This window comes from Indicator indicator, chromosome 36 (genome assembly GCF_027791375.1).
Source record: "Indicator indicator isolate 239-I01 chromosome 36, UM_Iind_1.1, whole genome shotgun sequence".
Lineage (NCBI taxonomy): Eukaryota > Metazoa > Chordata > Aves > Piciformes > Indicatoridae > Indicator > Indicator indicator.
Window position 1 is genome coordinate 2,738,759 of NC_072045.1, and position 24,066 is coordinate 2,762,824.

The window sequence follows — 24,066 nt, forward strand, 5'->3', positions numbered from 1 at the left end:
ACAACTCGGCGGCAGACCCCGAGGGGAGGACTACAACTCCCATGGGGCACCGCGCCCCCCGCGGCCGTTTCCCATCAGCGCCTGAGGCGCGGCCCGGCGGGGCGGACTCCATGTCCCGGCATGCCCCGCGCGCCGCCTCTCGCCCCCGCCCCGCCCCTCCCGCCCGTGTTGTCGCGGCGGCCCTGAGATGGCGGCGGTGGCGGCGGGCGCGTCTGGCTCGGCGGCCGGCGCGGCCCCTCAGCAGCAACCGCCGCCTCAGCAACAGTCGCAGCCGGCGCCGGGCGGTGCCGCGGGCTCGGGGGAAGCGGGTGGCGGAGGTGGCGGAGGGGCCGGCGGAGGAGGAGGTGCTGGCGGAGGTGCTGGGCCCGCACCGGGGTCGGGGTCGGGAGGCGGTGCGGCCGGGGGCGAGTCGTGGTACCTGGCGTTGTTGGGCCTGGCCGAGCACTTCCGTACGTCCAGCCCGCCCAAGGTGCGGCTCTGCGTGCACTGCCTGCAGGCCGTGCTGCCCCGCAAGCCCCCGGCCCGGATGGAGGCCCGCACCCACCTCCAGCTCGGCTCCGTTCTCTATCACCACACCCGCAATGGGGACCAGGCCCGCGGGCACCTGGAGAAAGCGGTGAGCCGCGGGGTGAGGGGGGTGGCTGGCGGGGGGCAGCCCTGTCAGCGGGGCCGGCCTGTGGCGGCTGCAGACTCTAACCTGCTGTCTTCTCTTGCAGTGGTTGATATCTCAGCAAGTATCCTTTGCCTGGCTGCCCGCGGGAGCCACGCCGCTGCCCGGCCGCCTCGCTCCTGCTCGTAACGAAACACCTTCGCAGAGAGAGCCTGGCCCGTGGGGCTGGGGATTTGCCTTGGCGTTTTAAATCGACTTCCGTGCTTGGAGGCCGCTTCTCGGAGCGCTTCTCTTCTGCTTGGAGGGGGCCGGGGGGTGGAGCTGTGGCTGTTTTGCAGGCAGTGGTTTGTTTCTCCTTAACTCTGGTGCTGCTAGATCCCTCAGTTTGAAGATGTTAAGTTCGAGGCAGCCAGCCTCCTGTCCGAGCTGTATTGCCAGGAGGTGAGTGCCCCGAGGCCCCTTCAGAGGCTGTCACTGCAGGGCTGTTTTGTTTGGGTGTCTTTGGGCTTAAGAGTAAGTCTGTTGCTTTTAGTAGTAGGCTTTAAGATATTTTTAGAGGTCAGTAGCAGTGTAAACAGAGCAACAAAGTGTCAGCATCAAAAACTTGGGGGAAGTTGCTGCTGGAATTTCAGTGCAGGCCTTGCACAGCAGAGGAAGTTTACTTGGCCAAAGTATTTCTTTAGCCTTCATTTAGACAAAGGCTAATTTAGGGAGGGGGGGGGAAGTAGATGGCTTTCCTCAGGCTTTTTGTTTGTGTCCCTGGAGGTGTTGATGGCCAGGCTGGATGTGGCCTTGAGCAACCTGAGCTTAGTGGGAGGTGTCCCTGCCCATGCAACTGGATGATCTGGAGGGCCCCTTCCAACCCAGCCCATTCTCTGCATCTCTCAAACTCATCTTTACTTCCTCTGAAGCAAATCTTTGCTTTCTCTCTGAGTGCCTGTTAGCAAAGTGCCCCAAGGAGCTAAATAAAACCCTTCAGAAGTGACTCAGGTAGGAGCCTGTCAGTTCCTTCCTTGGATTTGCTGCTTTCATGCCTCGAGTTTTCAAAGCTGGGGGGGGGTTTGACAGCAGGCAGGGGCAGCTGAGAAGCGGTTGGTGGTGGTGGGGAGGCTGGCAGCAGCCTGCAGGCTGTGGTGAGCAGGGTCTGTGGTTGCCTTTCAGAACTCAGTGGACACAGCCAAGCCTCTGTTACGCAAAGCCATCCAGATCTCCCAGCAGACTCCCTACTGGCACTGTCGGCTGCTTTTTCAACTTGCAGTAAGTGATTGCCATCAGGACCTAGCCTAAGCTGTGGCACTCCTGGGACAAAATGACTAGAAAAGAGCTGTGGTTTCCTCAAAAAGAGCCTTTGCCTCCCCTCCCTGCAGTCTTTGCTGCTAGACAAGCTCATGCTCTGAAGTAAGCTCTGTTGGTAGGCTGATGGAGGGAGGAAGGGAGCAAGGATCCTTTCACTGCAGCACCTCTCCTGGGGCTGAGAGAGTTGGGGCTGTTCAGCCTGGAGAAGGCTCCAGGGAGACCTTAGAGCAGCCTTGCAGTACCTGAAGGGGCTACAGGAGAGCTGGGGAGGGACTTTTGACAAGGGCTGGGAGTGACAGGACAAGGGACAATGGCTTTGACCTGGCAGAAGGGAGATTGAGAGTGGAGATGAAGAAGAAATTCTCTCTAGTGAGGGAGGGGAGATACTGGAACAGGTTGCCCAGGAAGGCTGTGGATGCCTCCTGCTTGGAGGTGTTCAAGGCCAGGCTGGATGAGGCCTTGAGCAGCCTGGGCTGGTGGGAGGTGTCCCTGCCCATGGCAGGGGGTCGGAGCTGAATGATCTTTGAGGTCCCTTCAACCCAACCCTTTCTGTGATTCTGTGCATCAGAAGAGCTCTGTGTGGTGTGAAACTGGGCTGAGCCTCTTGCTTGGAACTGTTGCAGCCTGGTGTTGGGGGTGTGCCAGGTGCTCCTGCAAAAACAGCTCCAATCAGCTGATGCCTTTAGCAGGCAGTAGTTCAGCTCCTCACATGTCAAGCATAGGAGGAGTCAGGCTTGTCAGAAAGTGCTGCTGAGGTTCCCAGAGCAGAAGTTGATCTCTTTTGGTCTGTGTTTGTCACTCCAGCAACTACACACACTTGAAAAAGATTTGGTGTCTGCCTGTGACCTGCTGGGAGTTGGAGCAGAGTACGCCCGGGTGGTAGGATCAGAGTACACCAGGTGAGTTCCCTGCACTTGCTTTACCCTTCCCACAAAAAAGGCTTTGGTTTCCTCTTGGGAGATCTTCACAGAATCCCAGAATGGCTCAGGTTGGAAGGGACCTCAGAGATTATCTGCTCCAACTTCCCACCATGGGCAGGACAGCTCTCAGCTAGACTCAGCTGCTCAAGGCCTCATCCAGCCTGGCCCTGAACACCTCTAGGCAGGGAGCAGCCACAGCCTCCCTGGGCAGCCTGTGCCAGAGTCTCACCACCCTCACACTGAGGAACTTCTCCCTCAGCTCCAGTCTAACCCTGCTCTGCCTCAGCTCCAAACCATTCTCCCTTGGCCTGTCTCAGACACCCTCATGGGAAGTCCCTCTGCAGCCTTCCTGCAGGATCCCTGCAGGTTTTGGAGGGCAGCTCTAAGAGATGTACTCCCTGGATGGCTTTGAAAGGCAAACCACTGCTCCTGGGAGCTGTCTCAGAGCTTCTCCAGCTCTTCTTTTTTTACCCTCTTAAGCCCAAGAACATTCACTGAGGCTCTGGAGAGTCTTTCTTCAAGCTGAGCTTCACTGATTGTCTTAGCAAAAGTTTTCTCAGCAGCCTGCTTTGGTGTTAGAAATTATTGCAGATAGGTTTGCCCCAGGCCTGGATACAAACCTGAGAGCTGGGATTTGGATTCCTGAGGCTGGGATTGAGCTGTTCCATCAAGCTTTTCATGTGCTTCCTCTGGCTGGTTCTTTTACACCCTCTGCTCTCTTGATTTTTGGGGGTGGAATGGCAGATTTGGTTCCTTAAAACCCCTCTCTGTTGTTTTTTGGGGGCAGAATGGCAGATTTGGGCTTTTTTCCATAGGGGTTTTAGATCCAGTTGTAGTTTGAGTCACTTCCATGGAGCCTGACAAGGTTTTGTTCCATTTCAGGGCACTGTTTCTGCTGAGCAAGGGGATGGTAAGTTGGTTGTGCTTCTGGCCTAAAGCAGTTCCTGGGGTTCTCAGGGTGTTTTGAACTGTGTGGGACCAAACTAATGTGGGGGGTGGTGGTGGTGTTGTTCATTACAGCTGCTTCTCATGGAAAGGAAGCTGCAGGAAGTGCACCCTCTCCTCACTCTCTGTGGGCAGATTGTGGAGAACTGGCAAGGAAACCCCATCCAGAAGGAGTCCTTGAGGGTCTTCTTCCTGGTGCTGCAGGTCACACACTACCTGGATGCAGGGCAGGTGGGTGTGAGCTGGGCCTCCTGCAGCTCCCCTCTGACACCTCAAGGTCATCCAGTTCCAACCTCCTGCCATGGGCAGGGACACCTCCCAAGGCTCAGGTTGCTCAAGGCCTCATCCAGCCTGGCTTTCAACACTGTCAGGCTTGGAGCTTCTCTGGGCAGCCTGTTCAGTGCCTCAGCACCTCCTGGGGAAGAATTTCTTCCTCATATCTCAGTCCAGCTCCTTCCAGTCTGAAGCTGTCACCCCTCACCCTCTCACTGCAGGGCTCTGCCCAAAGCCCCTCTCCTGCTCCCCTGTAGCCCCTTCAGGCACTGCCAGGCTGCTCTAAGGTCCCCCTGCAGCCTTCTCCTCTCCAGGCTGCACAGCCCCAACCCTCTCAGCCTCACAGCAGAGGTACTCCAGCCCTGCCATCTTCCTCGTGGCTTCCTCAGGACCCACTGGGGATTCATGGCCTTAGCTGGGAGCAGCAGGTGGGAGGTGGAGCAGCTGTGCTGGGTGTGATGTGTGTCCTGTGTGCAGGTGAAGAGTGTGAAGCCCTGCCTGAAGCAGCTGCAGCAGTGCATCCAAACCATCTCCACCCTGCACGACGATGAGATCCTGCCCAGCAACCCTGCAGACCTCTTCCACTGGCTGCCCAAGGAGCACATGTGTGTGCTTGTCTACTTGGTGAGCAGCTGCTTCCTCTGCTTGGATCCCAGCATGGAGGCCTTGGGAGGGACCTCTGGGGATCACCCACTGCAACCCCCCCTGCTCCAGCAGGGCACCCACAGCAGCTTGCCCAGGAGCACAGTGCCTGGGGGGGGTTGGAAGCTCTGCACAGAAGGAGACTCCACAACCTCTCTGGGCAGCTGCTGCAGGGCTCCAGCAGACTCACACCAAAGAAGTTTCTCCTCCTGTTCAGATGGAACCTCCTGGGGTCCAGTTTGTGTCCTCTGCCCCTAGGCAGCACTGAGCAGAGTCTGGCCCCAGCCTCTTGCCCCCCACAGCTCCTTCAGCTCTTGCTGAGCATTGCTCAGCTCCCCTCTGGGGCTGCTCTTCTCCAGGCTTTCAGCCCCAGGGCTCTCAGCTTTTGCTCCTCACAGAGCTGCTCCAGGCCCCTCAGCAGCTTTGTGGCCTCTGCTGGACTCTTTCCAGTGGTTCCCTGTCCCTCTTGAACTGGGGAGCCTAGAACTGGCCTCACGATTTCAGCTGTGGCCTTTTTACCCACAGAGAGAGAGAAATCGTGTCTGCAAGCTCCTGAAATTGGTTGCCTCACTTCCTTTGATGATTCCTCCTGGATGATACTAAAATTCCTTTCAGAGCTGGCAGCTGAGGAGCTGTGTGACCTCCCCAGACCTTTTCTGTGTGCAAGGCTGATTGTTGGCGATCTTTGCTGTGTTCTCTGGCAGGTGACAGTGATGCATTCCATGCAAGCAGGATACCTGGAGAAGGCTCAGAAGTACACAGACAAAGCACTCATGCAGCTAGAGAAGCTAAAAAGTAAGGCTGAGGCTTCAGCATTCAGCTGCTGCAGGCTTGCAGGACTTGGTGCTGTTTTCCACCAAACCAGCAGCTCAGCAGCTTGCCTGAGCAGCCTGGGCCAGCCTTGTCTGTGCTGCAGCTCAGAGCTTTGCTCTGCTCTGGAGCTGGGTGGTTAATTGGCAGAGCAGTCAAGGCTGGGGGGAGGGGGGCTGTAAATCTGGGGCTGCTCAGCTGCCTTTCTGCCCCTTGATCCATGGTTTGATTCTCCCAACCCAACCTGTGTCCCCAAGGAGCTTTTCCTCAACTGGTGCTGAGCCCTGCTGCTCCTGGCAGTTCAGGCCTGGTGGACTGGGTGGGGTTTGGGGTTGTGTTTTGGGTTTAACCCTCAGCCCTCCTCCCTGTGGCACATGGAAGAGCAGCTGGGCAGTGTGCAAGGCTCCTCTGCCCCCAGTGCAGCCAGGGACATCACCAAAGGACTCCTTGGGCCTAGGGGCTGCTTGGTTGGGGGCTGCTTGGTTGGGGGCTGCTGTGGATTTCCCTTCACTGAATCAGTGACTTTTGCCATTGCAGTGCTGGACTGCAGCCCCATCCTGTCATCATTCCAAGTGATCCTGCTGGAACACATCATCATGTGCAGGCTGGTCACAGGCCACAAAGCCACAGCCCTGCAGGAGGTAATGAGGGCCACAGGGACAGCTCCCAAAGCAGGGCTGGTTGGGCCCCTTCTGAGCAGCACACTTGGGCTCGAGTTGGGGATTCCAGCAGTGCTAAACCACTGCCAGGCCTCACATTGCTCAGGACACTGAAACTCCAAAGCTCCTCTCAAAGCTTTGATTGGAACAGTCTGGAGTTGCTCATGGAGTCAATAATTGATGGGTGGCTGCAGCTGGCAGATTCCTCTTGCAGCCTGACCCTCAGACTCCTCTCAGCGTAGCTTGTCCAAGTTTTTAGGGCTCCCTCCCTTTCTGTCCTCCTCCTCTTCCCTAGTTTTGAGAGGAGGAGGAGGAGGAGCAGGACACTTACTTAATGCCAAAACTCTGCTTTTTTTCTCTCCATTCTCAGTCATTTTTAAACCCTCTTCACTCATCCCTTATTTATAGGATGCTCTGCTGCATCATCTCAGTGTCTGCTGCCATCAATGTTCTCAGTGGGTGGGGGGAAATCAGGTTCTGGCTCATAAAACCCATCCCAAGCACGTCCCCAGTGGAAGGTTTGGATTCCAGGTTTTTTTTTTTTCTCCTGTTGAATGCCAGCTCAGATCCTGAGGCTGTCAGGAAAGGTTTGTGACTGCTTGCTGCTGGTGCCACCTTATGGTGGAGCTGCTGCAAAGCCAAACCAGCCCAAACTGGTGTGAGAGGGCAGCAGGGGGTGTGGGGAGCAGGGCCTGGAGCTTGGCTTCAGGCAAGTTCAGCTTCCAGCTGTAGCTAGGAGCATGACTTAGGATCCTTGCAGCAGTCACTGCTCACATCCCACACCTCAAGGTTTCAGATGGATTTCATAGAGGTTTGGGTTGGAGGGGACCTCAAAGCTCATCCAGCTCCAAGCCCCTGCCATGGGCAGGGACACCTCCCAGGTTGCTCAGGGCCTCACCCAGCCTGGCCTTGAACACCTCCAGGGAGGAGACATCCACAGCCTCCCTGGGCAACCTGCTCCTCACCCTCACTGTCAAGGATTCCTTCCTAATCCCCAGTCTCAGTCTGCCCTCCTCAAGCTGAGAGCTTTAGAGCATAAGCTGAAGAACCTGAGCCACCACTTTTTGCCCCAACAGATCTCCCAGGTCTGCCAGCTCTGCCAGCAGTCTCCCAGACTCTTCTCCAACCATGCTGCCCAGCTACACACTCTATTAGTAAGTGTCTGCAGGTAGCAGTAAACTTCTAACTCTCTGGAAGACCCTACCCAAGGCTCCTCCTCACAGCTACTAAGTGCAGAGTATGAAGTGAGGCAGCCAGGAGCATCTGCTGGGTAAGGGCTGTGTAAGCCAGGGGCAGCCCTGCTGGGGGGCCTCACAGCCAGGGGTGGTTCAGAGAACCCCAGCCTGGGGTGGGTGGGAAGGGACCCTCAAAGCTCACCCAGTCCAACCCCTCTGCAGCCAGCAGGGACATCCCCAAGCAGAGCAGGCTCCTCAGAGCCCAGACAAGCTGAGCTGGGATGGTTCCAGGGAGGGGACAGCCACTGTGTCACCTGAGGGTCTCCTCTCTCCTGCAGGGGCTCTACTGCATTTCTGTCAACTGCATGGACAACGCAGAAGCACAATTTACTACAGCACTGAGGGTAAGAGCTGCTTCCCAAACTGCTGCCTGGGGACAGGCAGGGTGGAGCTGGGGTTCTTGCAGCTGTGTGGATTCCTGGAGGGTGGAAGGGGAATCCAGAGATCCTCTGGTTTAGTTCATAGACCACAGAGTGGGTTGGGTTGGAAGGGACCTTCAAGCTCATCCAGCTCCAAGCCCCTGCCATGGGCAGGGACACCTCCCACCAGCCCAGCTTGCTCAAGGCCTCATCCAGCCTGGCCCTGAACACCTCCAGGGAGGGGACAGCCATGCCCTCTTTGGACAGCCTGTTCCAGTGTCTGCCTCCCCTCACACCTTCCTTAGACCCTCACTGCTGCTCCAGCTGATTGCCTGTTCTGTGCTGCTCGCAGCTCAGGTCAGGAGGCTTTAACTCTGTTCCACCTGAGGTGAGCAGATTCTGGCTGAGCTGCTGCAGTCTCTGACTGGTAGCATTTCCTCCATTTTCAGCTCACCACACATCAGGAACTGTGGGCATTTATTGTGACAAACTTGGCCAGTGTCTACATCAGGGAAGGCAACAGGCACCAAGAGGTGAGTTGGGTTCCTTACTGAGCTTCTAGGGGACAGAAAGCTTCCTGAAGAGCTCCAGCAAAGAATGGGTTGGGTTGGAAGGACCTCCAAAGGGCATCCAGTCCAAGCTCCCTGCACTCAGCAGGGACATCCTCCACTGGAGCAGGTTGCTCAGAGCCTTCTTGAGCCTCACCCTGAACATCCCCAGGGATGGGGCCTCAGCCACCTCCCTGAGCAACCTGCTGAGGTGTTCCAGCACCCTGATGGTGCAGAACTTGTTCCTAACATCCAATCTAAATCTCTTCTCTGGTTTCAAACCATTGCCCCTCACCACTTCAGGTCTTTGCAGACAGCTCCTCTGCTGCCTTCTTGCAGCCCCCTTCCATCATCCTGACTCAGTCAACCTGTTTGCTGCAGTTTCCATCTCTTCAGGTGGTTCCTTCCATGACAAAGCCTCCCAAGCTGCAACTGAACACCCAGAAATAGATGTGTGGAGGTGTTGGTTGTGCTTCAAGTTCTGTTAATTCATTTTGTGGTGCTCTGCCTGATCCCTCAGCAGAAACTGTCCATAGCCAGGCTGAGAAGCTCCTTGTGGAGGGGCTGTAAATGAACTCTTCCACCCAGTCTAACACCACACAAAATGTTAAAAAGCTTAGAGAGCAAAACTCATCATGAAAAACTTGGCCCTTTTGGGTTTTTTTTCACTTCAGTTTCTGGTTTTAATTCAAGAGCAAACCTGCTGCACAATTTCTTGCATCAGTTACAAAAGCTAGAAGCTTTTGGAGCCAATGCTGGCATTGTACAGAAGTAGAAGGGGTCAGAACTTGTCTAAAACTTGAATTTTAGGCTCAAAATGGGCTTGAAAACTCCTGGAGTGTTTGTGCTGTGATTGAACAGTAAAGGAAAGCTGAGTTGTGTTTCTGCACTGGTGTGCTGTGTCTGATGCTTTTCCTTCTCTCCTCCCTCTTTGCAGCTCTACAGCTTATTGGAAAGGATAAATCCAGACCATAATTTTCCTGTGAGGTGAGAATTGCAGAACCTATCCTGCTGGTGGTTGGTACTGCTGGATTTCTAGGAGGCTTTTTTGTACAGGAAATAAAATCTCAGAGTCTCAGCAGGTGGGGTTGGAAGGGACTTCTGGGGATCACCCACTGCAACCCCCCTGCTCCAGCAGGGCACCCCCAGCAGCTTGCCCAGGAGCACAGTGCCTGGGGGGGGTTGGAAGCTCTGCACAGGAGGAGACTCCACAACCTCTCTGGGCAGCTGCTGCAGGGCTCCAGCAGCCTCACACCAAAGAAGTTTCTCCCCCAGCTCGGATGGAACCTCCTGGGGTCCAGTTTGTGCCCAGTACTCCTTGTGCTGTCCCTGGGCAGCACTAAGCAGAGTCTGGCCCCAGCCTCTTGCCCCCCACAGCTCCTTCAGCTCTTGCTGAGCATTGATCAGCTCCCCTCTGGGGCTGCTCTTCTCCAGGCTCAGCCCCAGGGAATCTCAGCCTCAGAGCTGCTCCAGTCAACTCCATCCAAGGCAGAAGTTCTGGCCGTGCATTCAATGCAGTGTTTGGTTGGAGGTCTGATGCTGGGGCAGGTTCCTGGAGGCCTCCAAGGTGCAGCCCCCCTGGGGGCCTGGCTCAGTGCTGTGCTCTCTCTGCAGCTCTCACTGTCTCCGGGCAGCAGCTTTCTACATCCGAGGTCTCTTCTCCTTCTTTCAAGGAAGATACAACGAGGCAAAGTGAGTACAAAAACCACAGAGAGACACTAAATCAAGGGGTTTCAGATTAAAAAGGAGCCCCCTGAGGCCTGCCTTTCAAATCTGTCAGCTCTGCTCCTCCTGGAGTCAGCCTAACTCGTGTTGTACTTAGGGGAGAGCTCCAGGAAGCCGCCGGCTGGAGTCAGTTTTGCTAAGTGAGAGATGAGGGTTGGGAATTAAGGGCTTTGTTTAAGGTCACCCTTTTATTCCTCTGCACTAATATTGGCTGGGTGGATTCATGTGGCTCTCAGTGGTGTTTCTGAGAGGCTGGAGGCAAAGCAGAGGTTGTTCAACCACTTCTGCTCCCCTCTGGCAGACGATTTCTGCGGGAGACGCTGAAGATGTCGAATGCAGAAGACTTGAATCGATTAACAGCCTGCTCCCTGGTGCTCCTGGGGCACATATTCTATGTCTTAGGGAATCACAGGGTGAGTCTGCTCCATCTCTGCTCTTCCTCTGTCCATCTTCAACTCACTTGCTAAAGAAAATGAATCACAGAACAGTTTAGCTTGCAAGGGACCTTAAAAACCATCCAGTTCCAATCCCCTGCCGTGGGCAGGGACACCTCCCACTAGTAAGGCCTCATCCAGCCTGGCTTTCAACACTTCCAGGCTTGGAACCTTCACAGCTTCTCTGAGTGGCCTGATCCAGTGCCTCAGTACCCTCCTGGGGAAGAATTTCCTCCTCATGTCTCATCTCAGTCCAGCTTCTTCCAGTCTGCAGCCATCAACCCTGTCCCTGCAGGGCTTTGTACAAAGTCCCTCTCCAGCTCTCCTTTAGCTCCCTTCAAGTCCTAGCAGGCTGCTCTCAGGTCTCCAGGACTTTCTGTGAAATCATTTAAGGATGCTTGGTGTGCCACCAAAGGCTGGCAGCCTACTGACTTCCCTCATTCCTTGGCTGTAATTTTCACATCACCACACAAACTCCTGGTGGTTGAGCTCTCCTGGAAGTGTTTCTCTACCACCTGAAATCAGCTGGATCAAGGAGAAGCAACATCCTGCTTTGGAAGGAATTGTGGCTGCAAGCTCCTTTGGTCTCATGGATGAAATATTTCATGGACGCAAATTCCTAGGACAGAGCTCCTAAGACACAGAGCTTTAGCCAGGATGTGTTTGAGTTGTGCCTTTAAGGCAGCAGTTCCCACAGACCCCTTTGCCATCACCAATTTAACATCTCTGGGCAATGAGGATCTGCAGGGTGGGGGGAGATAAAAACTACAGCAACCCATTTGATCTGGCTGTCTGCTCCTCACCAGGAAAGCAATAACATGGTGGTGCCAGCCATGCAGCTTGCAAGCAAGATCCCAGATATGTCTGTGCAGCTCTGGTCCTCAGCCCTCTTGAGAGGTAAGTCAGGAAAAGGTCCTGGGACTCAAAAAGTCTTGGATCTAAAGGTTCTGGTGGTTAAAAGCAGCCAGGAGCCTGTTACTGCTCACTGTGGTTCTGAATAGCTTCACCTTGCACAGTATGGGCCTGGGGTTTCTCTTCTACATTGCTGGCTGGAAATCTGAAGAGATCAGGGAATGAAAAGGGTTGGAAGGGACCTCTGGACATCATCCAGTCCAACCCCCCTGCTAAAGCAGGACACCCACAGCAGCTTGCCCAGGACACCTGGGGGTCATGGTGGCATTCATGGGATCACAGAAGGGGTTGGGCTGGAAGGGACCTTCAAGATCATCCAGCTCCAACCCCCTGCCATGGGCAGGGACACCTCCCACCAGTTCAGGTTGCTCAAGGCCTCATCCAGCCTGGCCCTGAACACTTCCAGGGAGGGGACAGCCACAGCCTCCCTGGGCAACCTGTTCCAGGGTCTCCCCACCCTCACTGGCAAGAATTTCTTCCTCCTCTCCAGTCTCAATCTGCCCTCTCCCAGCTTCAGTCCTTTCCCTCAGTGAGCAGCTGGAGTCATTGCCTGCTCCCACTAGATGGTGCTGGGAGCTAACAAGACAAAGCTCCAGCTGCTGTGGGGCTTTTCTGGGAGTGAGGAGCTGGCTTCCTCCTTTCAGAGCTGCTGTAATCTGGGTCTTAATAGGTGGGGACTAAACTAACCCCAAAGCTGACACCAAACCCCCTTGGGAAAGGAGGAGGCTGCAGCTTGCCCACATGTCCCCCCTGCTTCTGCTGGGGGTTCTCAGCAGCTGGTAGGACTTTGGCTGTTGAAAGGAGTCAGCAGCTGGAGGGAAGAGGCTTTGCAGGCAGGAGCTGGTCAGTTGGCATGAGCTCAGGAGGTGTTCCTGGGTGAGGTCACCAAATGCTTCTCTTGCAGACCTGAACAAAGCCTGTGGCAATGCCATGGATGCACATGAGGCAGCTCAGATGCATCAGAACTTCTCCCAGCAGCTCCTCCAGGACCACATTGAAGCCTGCAGTCTTCCAGAACACAATCTCATCACGGTAAGAGATCTCAGCCTGCAGGTGGGGAGCAGTTTGGAGGCAAACCCCAAGGTGCTTTGCTTCCTTTTTCTTCTGCTGAGCTCACTTGGCAGTGAGCTGCCAAAGTTCAGGCTGCTTCCTAGTGTCTAAACTGGGCTGATAACAGGAAAAGGAAGTGACTCAACGAATGCACTCCCTCTGTGAGGCTTTCCTGGGGGTAAGGGCTCTGCTTCTTTGGTGGAGCAGGGGCTCTTAGAAATCTTGTCTTGGTACTCCAGGCCTCCCCTTTGTTTGAGATGGCTTTTGGAGCAGATCATCACTTCAGCTTGGTGCAGCTATTGCTCTTGACAGACACTTGCTGTGCTCTCAGGGTTAATTTTAGTGTCTAGGTCATCCAGTTTGCCTCCTGGTAGGGAATGTTTTGTTTTGCACTGCTAAAAGTTACTTCTCCTGATATTTTAGCATTCCTAAGCTGCCTCTTCTAATCCTACTTCTCTCTAAAGCTGAATTTCTCCTCAATGCAGCATCTGGTGTCTGTAGAGCCTTAAGGTGCAGCTTGCTTTGGGCTTTGTTGCTGCCCTGCCCAGCAGAACCATTTTTACCTCTGTTTTAAACTACTGAATGGTTTCCCAAGCTGCAGCTCAGCAAGAGCTGGAGATCACTTACTCTTGTGGGCTGAATTCTTGTCCATGAGGGAGTGCAGGGTGCTCTGAGCTCCCAGAATCACCTTTTGGGGAGAAGGGTGGGGAGAAGCCAACAGGAAGAGGCTGTTTGCTGGCTTCACTCCCCAGGAGATCCCAGGACTGGTGAGGGTTGGAGGTGTTTGGGATTCAGCCCATGCTGAAAGACCTACCCCAGCCAGGTCCATCCATGGCACCTCCCTCCCTGTCCTTCCTTCCTGGCCATGGCTTTCGTGTCTATGCTGGATTAAAAATCTGGAGGGGGGGAAGAGGATTAAGAAACAAAACTGAAACCTGCTCACTTGAGAAGAGTTTTGACTAAGGGGAGAGGAAAATGCTTGAGTCAAGGGACAAGTGAGGAGCTCTGGGAACTACTGCTCAGTGCTTCATGGCTCAAACACACCCAAGGCTGGATCCCTGCTCTGTACAGCTCCCTTTTCCCAAGCTCAGAGAGCTGGAAACATCCTGCCAGAGCAGGAAATGCTTTCCCTTGTTTGCCACTCAGCCCAGATCCAGCAGAGGAGTCAGCCAGGTTTGGAATGGTTGGCACAGCTTGGAGAGCAACACTGAAGGGCTGGGAGCCCCACACACCTAAACCAAAGCCAGACCTGCCACAAAACTTCTCCTGATGAAATCTTTTAATCATCTGGAGGTAGCCAAATGATCCAGCAGCAAGGCCAGAGGATGTTCCTCCCCTCTTTGGATGGCAGCTGTAGGATTTTTCATGCTCTTTGTTATCTTTCAGTGGACAGATGGACCACCTCCTGTACAGTTCCAGGCACAGAATGGACCCACCACCAGCTTGGCCAGTCTCCTGTGAAACCAGAATCACTTATCAGGACAGTCTGGTTAAAAAAGAAAAAAAAAAAAAGAAAAAAGGAAAGAAAAGAAAAATGCCCATTAAAAAAAGAAAGGAAAAAAAAAAAGGAAAGAGGAAAAAAAAAAGAGGAGAAAAAAAATCCTGCAAAATCTTTTCTTCAAAGAAAAGGCAGCAAAATTCCTCTTCTAGTGAGGGCCTTGTAGGCAAAGAGGTTGCAGAAAGACAAGGAACATTTCATAGCCTTGAGAAGTGAGCAGGAGGGCATTGGAAGCTGCTTTTTTCCTAAGGTGTGTGAAGCTACAGCTGATGTGTACATAGCTGCTGGGTTTAATCTGCTTCCCTCTGGTGAGAATTAAGGTTTAGTCCCAAGGACACTTGGTCCTTACCTTGGTAGATGCCTGCTTCTTAACACTTGGCCCAGGAGGTGAAGAGGACTCCCCCAGTTCTCAGTACCAGTTGGATTCTCAACACTTTTTTCCCCTCTCCCAGCCCCTTCCCTGGAGTGGGACCTGAGCCCAGTTTTAATGTTTTCTGTGCCCTTCCACTCTGGGTGAATCATTGGCTTCAATGATTGATTGAAAGGTGCCCTAAAGTTCTACATTTTAGGTTTTCTGAGGTAATTTTCCTTCCTTCTTGTCTGCAAGTGGCTGCCAGTGCTGTTTGGGTGGTGGTGGGGGGCTCATAGTGCAGGATGAGAGATGGATGGGAGAGAAGGATCAGAGGGGTGAGCTCTGAGGGTGCCAGGCAGGGGCCTGCTGGTGCCCTCCAGCTGTGTGCTGTTGTCCCAGGAGCAGGCTGCACCTCCCAGAGCAGTGAGTGTGTGACCAGGAGCCACTCCCTCATCCCTAAGAGGTTTTTCCCTCTGTCTCCCCACACTGCTGTCCAGTCCCACACTGGGGAAGGCAGAACCATCCCAGACCAGCTCTCTCCATCTCTGGCTCCTTTGCCATGGTGTCTACTGAAGGAGGAGGGTTCTCCTCCTCCTGTCCAGCCCCTGCATTGGCCAAGCAACTGGGGAACAGCATTTTGTGTCCTTACTGCAGCCTCAGGCAGGGAAGGCAGCATCTGTGTGCCTTAACCATTTGTACCAGTCCCAGTTAAACCAGGGGGTTCAATCCCAGTTCCAACATAAGCCAGAGGCTTATGAGGAAAACTAAACTCTGGAGTCTTGCCCTTTGGCAAAGAGTCACCTTCCCAAACTTCCCTGCCTTAGCTCTCCCCTTCATCCCAGTTCTTTGACCTCCCCAGCTCTGACTTCTCCCTGCATCTGCCCATCTCCAAACCAGGAGAGGCCCAGGTTGGTTGTGCAAGCAAACAGGGTGAGAGTTGGTTCATTCCCTGCAGCTTTAGAGCCAGGAGCTGTGCCCTGTAAAGCTTGGGAGCTTCCTGGGGCTGAATAAAAGTGTTTTGCTCTCTTGGTAGCTCTGCATATTTATATCCCAGCTTAAAATTAATTTTTAAAAAGGGGGAAGGGAAAAGGAATCTGCCAGAAAAATTCCTTCTGGAGAGCTTCCTCTGATTGCTGCTTTGTGCAAGGAGAGAGGTAACATCTGACCCTCCCCCACCTCCCCTCAAAGCTTTAGAACTTTGATGATAGGAATAGAATGAACTCTGCCTTTGAGCATAGAATGGTTTGGGTTGGAAAGGAGTTCAAGGATCACCTCAGTCCATGCCTTAGTGGTCATTCTGCCTCACAGCCTTGTCCCCTCTGTCTAGCACCAGCTCAGACATTTGCTGCTTGTGGTTCAGCTCCCTGCTGGATGATGTTGATGGCACAGGTTCCTTGTCCAGTGACCAAAAGGGGAAGTTTGTGTTTGCTCTCCCACCAGGCAGTGCTGAGTTAGGTCCTGTTCTCACACATGGGACTCTTGCAGAAGCCACCTGGACATGTTAAAACCTCCAGTGGGGAAAACATGGCCTTGAAGCTGGGGTAAGGAGAGAGTCTTGGTGCTGGGTTTGCAAGAGAAAAAGTTTAATTCTGTTTAAATTCTCCCTTAAAACTCCAAACCAAAAAACCATAGGAATGAAAGATGTGAGTTAGGAAGGAGGAGGGGGTTTGGTGGTGCCAGCCAGAGGAGAATCCATGCAGAGAGGCCCCAGCCTGCATCAGCTGCTCTCTGAGATGGACCTCCATGGCTGCAGCCAGTTTGTGCACTCTGCTGCCCCCTCCGAGGCTGGGACCTTCCCAGGGAAGCTGCCAGGTTGGCAGCAGTAGGGGCAGGAGTCAGCTCCATGCCAACAGCTGGGTGCTGCCAGCATGGCTCTGCTCTGGGGGGAGTGGAGCTGGGTTCCTGCTCACTCCCCTGGCACAGCTCAGGAGAACAACTCGGGCTGAGGGGAAGTCAACAGCTGCCACTGCTTGGATTGTCAGAGAATCCCAGAATGGGTTGGGCTGGAGGGGACCCCTCTGGAGCTCACCCAGCCCAGCCCAACCCCCTGCAGTCAGCAGGGACCCCCCCAGCTAGAGCAGGTTGCTCAGAGTCACATCAAGCCTGACCTTGAATGTCTCCAGGGATGGGGCCTCAACCACCTGCCCTGGGCAAGGAAGGATGAGGAGAAGCTCACTGTGGGAAGATTGATCCCCATGGACTGTTTTCAACTCTTTCCCTTCTCTTTTTTGTGGGGAGCAGCATCTCTTGGGCTGTTCCCTCCATGAACTCACTGAGTTGCAAGAACTCAGCCTCTCTTTTTAAACCCCTAACCACAGGAGCTCTTCCCTGACAGTGCTCTTAGCAGCTGAGGAATGACCAGGGACTGAGGAATGTCCTTCAGAACCTCCTCAAGTCCTGCTCAGGTGACCCCAAGCATTCTCTTTTGTTGTCTTTTATCACCTGAGGCTGTTACTTAAGGTGCCCATCACAACTATAATGACTTGCTTTAAATGCTGCCCAAAGAAAGCAGTGCTGCTTCTCTAGGGCAATGGGAAAAGCAGAGTGGAGAGCTGTGCTTTGGGCATGTGGCAGCAGGTGAGATGTGCACCAGTGCCTGCTGAGGTCTCCTGGCCTTACCTTGCTGCTCAGGGCCTGCAGAGCTGAAGGTTGTGTAGGCAGAGAGCTCTTTGCAGTGGCAAGTTCCTGGCTTCTCCTGGTGGATACTTTTGTGAGCTGGCTGCTGGCTGCTTCAGATTCCTCCTGGCTCTGCTCTGGGGAGGGAAGGAAGCACTTGAGGGAAAGGTTCCATGGAAACACTCTGAACAGGCCACTCGTAGCAGCTGAACTTGTCCTGCCAGGAGGAACAAGCTGGGATTTCCCCACCTGAGAAGTCAGCTTCAGCTGGGTTCTGTGTGTGAGGACAGCACTCAGCCAGGGCCCTGCTGCCCCCTTCCCCAGGGCCCTGCTCCTCCCTTCCCCACATCAAGTCCTGCTCCTTTCCCAGGGCCCTGCTCCCTTCCCAAGGTCCTCTTCCCACTGCAGAATTCCCACCCCCTGTAAATGTGGTGATTTTTTTCTATCTCTCAGAACTCCATGTACATTTGTTACAATGTACAGTGCTTTTTAACACAACTTGTATATTAAATTATTTAATAGTTTTGGCTTTCCAGTATCTTTTGTATGTAGCAGAGATTAAAAGAAAAAAAGGAAAAGAAAAAAAACCCCAAACTGAAATCCTTCCTGATTTTTGGAATGTGTTGTGTCAAAGCTTGACCAGGAAAAAACCAACAAGGTTTGCAGCTGTGAAGTTCTCAGCCTGACTTTTTGGTTTGAACCCAGATGAGTTCTAGGCATTTTTCCTTTTGGCCATTTGACTTCTCTGAAGAAGCAAACATTGGAAGTCTTTCCTCAACTTGTAAAACAAAAGAAAATTTTTCTTTTAAAGATAAAAAAATGGAGAGAAAGGGACAGGTTTGGGGTTGGGTTTTTTGGTTTGGGTTTCTTTGTTTTTTCTCTAATATTTTTCCAAGAGCAGCAAAATCTTCACCCAAGAAGCCTCTAAGCCCTGTTTGTAGATAGTGGAAAGACTTCTCTCTGTTACAGCCTGAAGTGGTTGCCCTCTATGGATTCCATTTCTGGGAGGCCCACAGGAAACTGAGATCAGTTTGGTGGGATTTAAACTAAACCTTGTCAAGTTTATTCCCCCCCTGCCTCTGTCTGCATTCACTGGGCTGCTACCAGCAAAAATGGAGTGATGGAAGTGGGGCCTCAAAGGGCTGTGCTGCCAGCTGGGAGCACAGCATGAGGTGCTTGTGGGCCTTCAGCATTTTGATGCCACTTCTCATGTTCTCCTGGAAGTAAAAATGGTGCTAGAGGGAGGTCAGTGATAGAGAATGGGAGGGGGTGGTAGGGACCTCTGGAGATCATCCAGTCCAAGCCCCCTGCCAGGGCAGCATCACCCAGGGCAGGTCACACAGGAACACAGCCAGGTGGGGCTGGAAGCTCTGCAGAGCAGGAGACTCCACAACCTCTCTGGGCAGCCTGCTCCAGGCCTCCAGCACCCTCACACCAAAGAAGTTTCTCTTCCTGTCCCATTGAAGTGCAGAGCTGACTGACCTCCCTCCAGCAGGCTGAACAAACCTGTTCCCATCAGAGTGGGGAGAAGGAAATAGTGCCAGAAACTGGGAGAAGCTGGGATGAAGCCACCACCTGTCTGTGCTCTCCTCCTGTCTGTGTGTCTTGCTGAATCTATTTAATTGTCTCATGCAGCCAACCTTGAAGGTTAGGCCAGGGCTGTAGGAGAGGTGTTCAGTGTTTGTGGTTCTCCCCCCAAGCAGCAAGACCTGGTGCCCTCTGCCCGAGCTCCTTCCCCAGGCTGGCAGCAGGAGGTGGCACTGGAGTGCTGGGTGGTCACTTTTTTTTCCCTCTCATTTTCTATATTAGAAGAATTTTTAAATAAAGCTGAAATTTTACTTCTTCTAGCAGTTTGTAGCATGCTAACTCCTGCAGCTGCTCTGCAGGCAGGACATGCTCCATGTGGCAGTGACTTACCCAGCACTGGAGCTTCTGAAGGCCCTGTCCTGGCTGTGGGACAGGAGGGCAGGAAGGTGCTGGGGATGGATCCTGGCTCTGCCTGCAACAAGAAGCAGAATTTCCTGCTTAAAAACATCCACCTGACCCCCATGGAGATGGTTGAGAGGGCTGTGAGCCTGCTGGAAGCCTGGGATCAGCCAAATGGGGATGGTCAGACACCTGGATTGCTCTCATCTGGTCTGGGACAGAAGTGTTCTCGTTGCAGCTGTGCACTCAAGGAGGCTGCTGAGTTGCATTTGATCCTCCTGGTTTAATGGAAGTTGCTTTTTTCTGTCTCTTATCCCTAAATTTCCTGGCAGCATCTTTACCTTTGGAGCTTAAGTTTCAAAGGAAGAGGAAAACTGCTGAGTTAATTCATCTGGAAGTGACATTTGGAAGACAACTAAACATTCTAAGCCTTAGAAGCAGCAGATTGTCCCTTCCCAAAACCTCATCCAGGCTAAGCTGATCCCTCAAATTTCATCACGGCAGCCAAGCAGGTTCTGTCCCAACAAGTCACTCACTGGATGTGAGCATTTCATCCCAAAGAGCAGCTTCTTTTCTGCCAAAGGTAGGACTGGGCTATGCTGACACCACAGTCTCCTTACCCTGCTCCTCTGCACCTCCTTCCTCAGCAGAAAAAAATCACATCTGGTTGAAATGGAATCATCATCACCACCTCCTTCTGCCTCATCCAGCTGCTGCTGGGCTGACTCTGGGATCTTCTCCTGGCACAGGATGGACTTCAGTGGCAAAACTCTCACCTGAAATACATCAGCAAGAGGTACAAAGAAGTTTGGTGCTTGCCCAAGAGATCTGGAGGCACATCCAGAGTGGGTCCTGTTTGGATTTCACTCTGCCAGAGGCTTGCCATGAGCTGCCAGAGCAAAGTGAAGAAGCCAGCCTGCTGCATGACAAGTTATTATAGGTTTAGTCCTCCTAAACACTTAGTTTCAAACAAAAAAGAGGAGAAAAAAAGCTCTTCCAGTCCTTGCTAGGACTCCTTTGCAGCTGTCAAAGCTCTGCTATCCCCTTGCTGGCCAAGCCAGAACAAGGAAATGAAAAGTCATGGAAAAGACTTCTGGGAATAACCTCACCCAGCCTCAAGGTAATAAACTGCCCCTTGTGCTAGACCTGTTCTGAAGCTCTTGCTGTGGGAGCAGGGAGAGGTCTGTAAGTGTGCTCCTGTGGGGATGAAAGAGCACTTCAGAAGAATCCAGCCCTTAGTAGGCAACCCTGAAGTTTTGCATGGCCTGAGGTGAAGCCAGGGGCTCTTAGTGCTTTGGGAGAGGCATTAACTGCAGTAAGGACTGGCTGGGAGCTGTGCTTTTAACCCTTGGTGAGCTGAAGCTAAAAATGGCCTGGACAAAGGGTTGAGGAAGGTTCTTTCTAACAAAAAAACCAAACCCAAGCCCTTGAGTTTGGTCTTAAAAAGGAGACTGAGCACAAAGCTGGTTACAGAAATAGGGAATCTTTCACTCAGCTCTGAAAATTTGTGTTGGAAAAGCCCTGACTGGAAGCTGAGCAGGCTCCAGAAGCATAGAGAGCGAGGGAAGAGGCCTGGATTCAGCTCTGCTTCTGCTGCTCCCTCGTTGAATCATAAAGGCTGGAAAAGCCTCAGATCATCGAGTCCAACCATCACCGTGGGCACTAAACCATGGCCCCAAGTGCCATGGCCACAGGTTTTTTGAGCACCTGCAGGGATGGTGACTCCCTGGGCAGCCTGTGCCAATCCCTGACGATTCTTGGAGCCAAGAAGTTGTTCCTAAATGCAACCTAACCCTCCCCTGAGCCGGCAGCTCAGATGGCATTTTTGGTATGAATTGAGTTGTTCAAGGAGCCTCGCGGGTGAAAGTTAATTTATGAATTTCTCTGTTCCAGTTTCTGGTCGTTGCCCGCTCCCGACCGGCTGGACCGGGCTAAACCCACCCGCGGTTGTCCCCAGCACCTCGCAGACCCCGGACGCCGCGGAGCTTCCCCCCAGCCCGGCGCACGGCCCCGCAGCTCAGGGGTTAACAAAGCTTTCCCCGGCTCCAGCGGGGCAGATGCTATCGGGGCCCAGTCGGAGGTGCGGCCGGTGGCTCGGGAAGGGCTGCGCACCCCTGACCCAGATCCGCGGGGGAAGCAGATGAGTCACCCCCCGCGGGGCTCCCACCCGGCGGGCCGGGGCTTGTCCCGCCGCTGCCTGCTGCGCGCCCCGCGGCCTGCCCCCGCTTCACCCGCCACAGCGGCACGGCCCCGGCCACCGCCGAAACCTCGGGCACCGAGACAGCCGCGGAGCCCCCGGTGAGGCGAGACCCGGCGCGGCCCTTCTGCCCCCTCGCCACGCTTCCCGCCTCACGACCCCACCGCCGGCCCCTATCTGCGGCCCCAGGCCGTCCTGGGCGGGCGGATAAGGGCCTCCCGGCGCAGCCCCGGCCCCTCCCCGCGGGCAGCTCATCACCTCAGTCGGCCTCGGCGCGGTGCCGGCCGGAGAGGGCGGGCGGAGGTGGCCGGGCCCTGCCCGCTGTGGCGCTGGGGGGGGCAGCGGAGCCCCGCTGCTCACAGCCGGGCCCGGCCGGGCCGCGGGCCACGCCTCCTGCCCGCCCATTGGCTCCTGAGCCTCCACCCACTCAGCGCTGCACTGGGCTTATTGGTTGGGCAGTGCGTCAGTCATAGCGCCGCCCCGCCTCTTTTCCTCACCACTTAGTAGGTGGGCGGGCCGAAGACTAATCATGGTTTGTGATTGGCTAAACGGCGGACAACCCTAGTTTTTGATTGGTTACCGGCGCCGTCAGTCTTTCATTTCAAAAAACTTAATAATAATTAAAAAGCAAACAAACAAACAAACAAAAAACCCAAACCGCTCCGGATGCCCCCAAGTAATAGAATAATTAAAAAAAGAAATTAAAAAGGTCGGAGCGGGAAAGGAGCAGCGAAGCCCGCGGGGGCGCAAAAAAAGTTGTGTTTGGGGCTTTTTTATTCCTCCAAATCTGCCTAGCAACCGGGGAGAAAGTGGGGGGGGTGGGGGGGTGGGAGGGAGGAGAAACAAATTCCCCAAACCGCCACAAACCAACCAAAATCCGCGTCTCGAGCCAAGGTGACGGTTGGTGGCGCGCGCGCCACCTGTGTGTCCCCTCCCGTCTCCGTCCCCCCCCCTCCCTACCCCCCTCCACACACACACCGGGGGAGTTCCCGCGCCCGGCGGCAGCGCGCGCACGGGGCGGGCACGAGGCGGGTCTCCCTGCGCGCGCAGCGCCCCCCCCCCCCCCCCCCCACGCAGGTCCCTCCTCCCTTCCCCCCCCCTTCCCCTCCTCCTCCCCCTCCCCCCCCCTCCTGTCAGTGGCCACCTGAGGGAGCCGCCTCCCCTCCCCCCCCCCACGGCCCCAGTCCGGCCCGGGCCCCGCTGAGGAGGAGGAGGCGGCTCCGAGGGGGCTGAGGAGAGTGAGTGACATCGCCACCCCCCCACAGCCCCTGGGGACCCTGGCGGGGGGGATCGTGGTGAGGCTGGGACACACACACCCCCCCCCCCCCCATCGCCCCTCCTGAGGGGGCGAGTGGCTGAGGGGAAGGGGCGAGGAGGGGAGATGAAGGGTGGTGAATGGGGGGGAAGGGGGTGTGGGATGAGGGGGAGGGGGGCACTGTGAGGTACGTCTGTGTGCCCCCCCCACACACACACAGGGCTCCTCTGGGGGGTACCGGCGTGGGCGCCCCGCGGGCTGCGGGGCTTGAGGCGGGCCCGGCGGGGGAGGGGAAGGCCCCGGAGGGGGCCGCGGTGGGAGACCGGACTGGGAGGGGCAGCCACAAAACAGGGGGCGGGGGGGGGGAGTTGGCTCTGTGTGTGGGGAGAGACCTGGGGGGAAGATGGGAGGGGAGGGGGGGGGGCAAGAAATAAGGGTTGGGGAAGTACCAGGGGAGGGTGGGCACGGCTGAGGGGGTGCCAGGGAGGAGCGAGAGTGCATCCTGGGAGTTGCCCGATAGGCACAGCTACCAGAGCATGTCAGCAAAGCCAGATTATGAGTCCCAGAGACTTGGGAAGGCGGGGGAGGGGAAGTGGGGGAGGGGAGGGAACTACCGATGCTAAAGATGGGGCATCCGGGACGCAACTTGGGGGGCCGGCGAGCCCCGGGCTGGCCATCAGCAACTCCGGAGTGTGCTGCAGGGAGGAGTGAGGAGGGGGAGAGGTGCTGCTGGAGCAGCTGGGTTTTTGTTGGGGGGGTAACGAAGGTAACCAGGACTCCTGAGTGCTGGGGGGGGAGGATGGGGACGAGATGTCCATTGCCAGGGAAAAGTGGCACCAAAGTTCTGATCCAACAAAAAACCCACCAAAACCGCCCTCGGAAGGTCTGCTGTAGGGGGGGATGAAGCATCCCCGGGATTCAAAGGGTGAGGGCAGGCAGGGTGAGGTCACTTAACCGAGGGGACCTGCTAAGCAGGAACAACAGAAAAAAAAAAAAATCAAACCAAACCAACCCAAAACCTGGCTGCTTGCTGGAGAGTGCCAGATGGGTTGAATTCACAGCACGGCTTAAAGATGGAGGTGATTTAAGTGGGGCTGATGCCCAAAGAGGAGTCCTCATAACCCCTGTGTCTAGAGATGTGTGGAGGTTGTGTGTGTGTGCAAAAGAGGCTTCGTTTGCACCCATCTGAAAGCACCACAACTGCCTTTGCCTCGCTGGCTTTTCTTTTCCTGGCAGTGTTTTATCTTTCTGTATGACTTTTGGGGTTGGGTTTTTTCCTTCTGCTGGGGGATTTAGTTTGTACGCAAGACAAGCTCTGTTGAAAATAAAGTTATATCCTGTCTGTGGTCTACCACCTTCTCCTCACCCCCCCAGCCATCTGCCATCTTTCACAGAATGGATCTGGAGGGTTTCTTCCAAAATCTTAATTCATTAGTAATTTCCTAGCTGCCTTCCACTCTTTTTTTTTTCCCCCCCTTGTCTTCGTGATTGTAACTGGGGAGGAAAAGCTAAAGAGAGCTTGAAGGGAGGATTTGGCCCTTCTGTGCAAGCTGTGCCAGTTGCTGGAGGTAAAAAAAAAATATTGGGAGTTTATTAAGGAGTTAACTAACTTGACAAGGTCTGAGTCTTCACAGCAAATTGAGGAGCCAATTTCAAAGGAGAAAAGAGTAAGGGAAGGGTGAGGGAAGTAAAGGAAGTAAGGGAAGAAAAAGGAAGGGTGAGGGAAGTAAAGGAATTAAGGGAAGGAAAGGGTAGGGTGAGGGAAGTAAAGGAATTAAGGGAAGGAAAAGGAAGGGAGAGAGAA

The 24,066-nt window shown here is 54.5% G+C and overlaps 1 protein-coding gene and 1 long non-coding RNA gene across 2 annotated transcripts; one reads left to right on the plus strand and one right to left on the minus strand.

The window, feature by feature from the left end:
• The first annotated feature begins 187 nt into the window (after positions 1 to 187).
• MAU2 (MAU2 sister chromatid cohesion factor) lies at positions 188 to 13,900 on the plus strand. The gene is made up of 19 exons (XM_054396352.1): positions 188 to 616; positions 717 to 734; positions 986 to 1,051; positions 1,772 to 1,867; positions 2,711 to 2,805; positions 3,709 to 3,736; positions 3,847 to 4,002; positions 4,522 to 4,668; positions 5,391 to 5,481; positions 6,034 to 6,137; positions 7,232 to 7,309; positions 7,669 to 7,734; positions 8,199 to 8,282; positions 9,235 to 9,284; positions 9,912 to 9,989; positions 10,324 to 10,435; positions 11,263 to 11,353; positions 12,273 to 12,400; positions 13,805 to 13,900. Exons 1-19 carry the CDS (start codon positions 188 to 190, stop codon positions 13,877 to 13,879), a joined length of 1,992 nt encoding a protein of 663 aa, XP_054252327.1. The 3' UTR covers positions 13,880 to 13,900.
• Positions 13,901 to 14,010: 110 nt separating this feature from the next.
• Positions 14,011 to 19,579, minus strand: LOC128978441 (uncharacterized). The gene is made up of 3 exons (XR_008489438.1): positions 19,431 to 19,579; positions 18,802 to 18,883; positions 14,011 to 17,021 (listed from the first exon to the last, which is right to left on the minus strand). It is a non-coding gene; the product is annotated as an uncharacterized LOC128978441 (long non-coding RNA).
• Positions 19,580 to 24,066: the final 4,487 nt, after the last annotated feature.

Bases quoted from the DNA above. Each gene is read 5' to 3' on its own strand.
- MAU2 (XM_054396352.1), top strand. From the start codon at position 188: ATGGCGGCGGTGGCGGCGGGCGCGTCTGGCTCGGCGGCCGGCGCGGCC. The intron at 7,310-7,668 runs GTAAGTGTCTGC...TCTCTCCTGCAG, and splicing joins CCCAGCTACACACTCTATTA to GGGCTCTACTGCATTTCTGT. The intron at 10,436-11,262 runs GTGAGTCTGCTC...GCTCCTCACCAG, and splicing joins ATGTCTTAGGGAATCACAGG to GAAAGCAATAACATGGTGGT.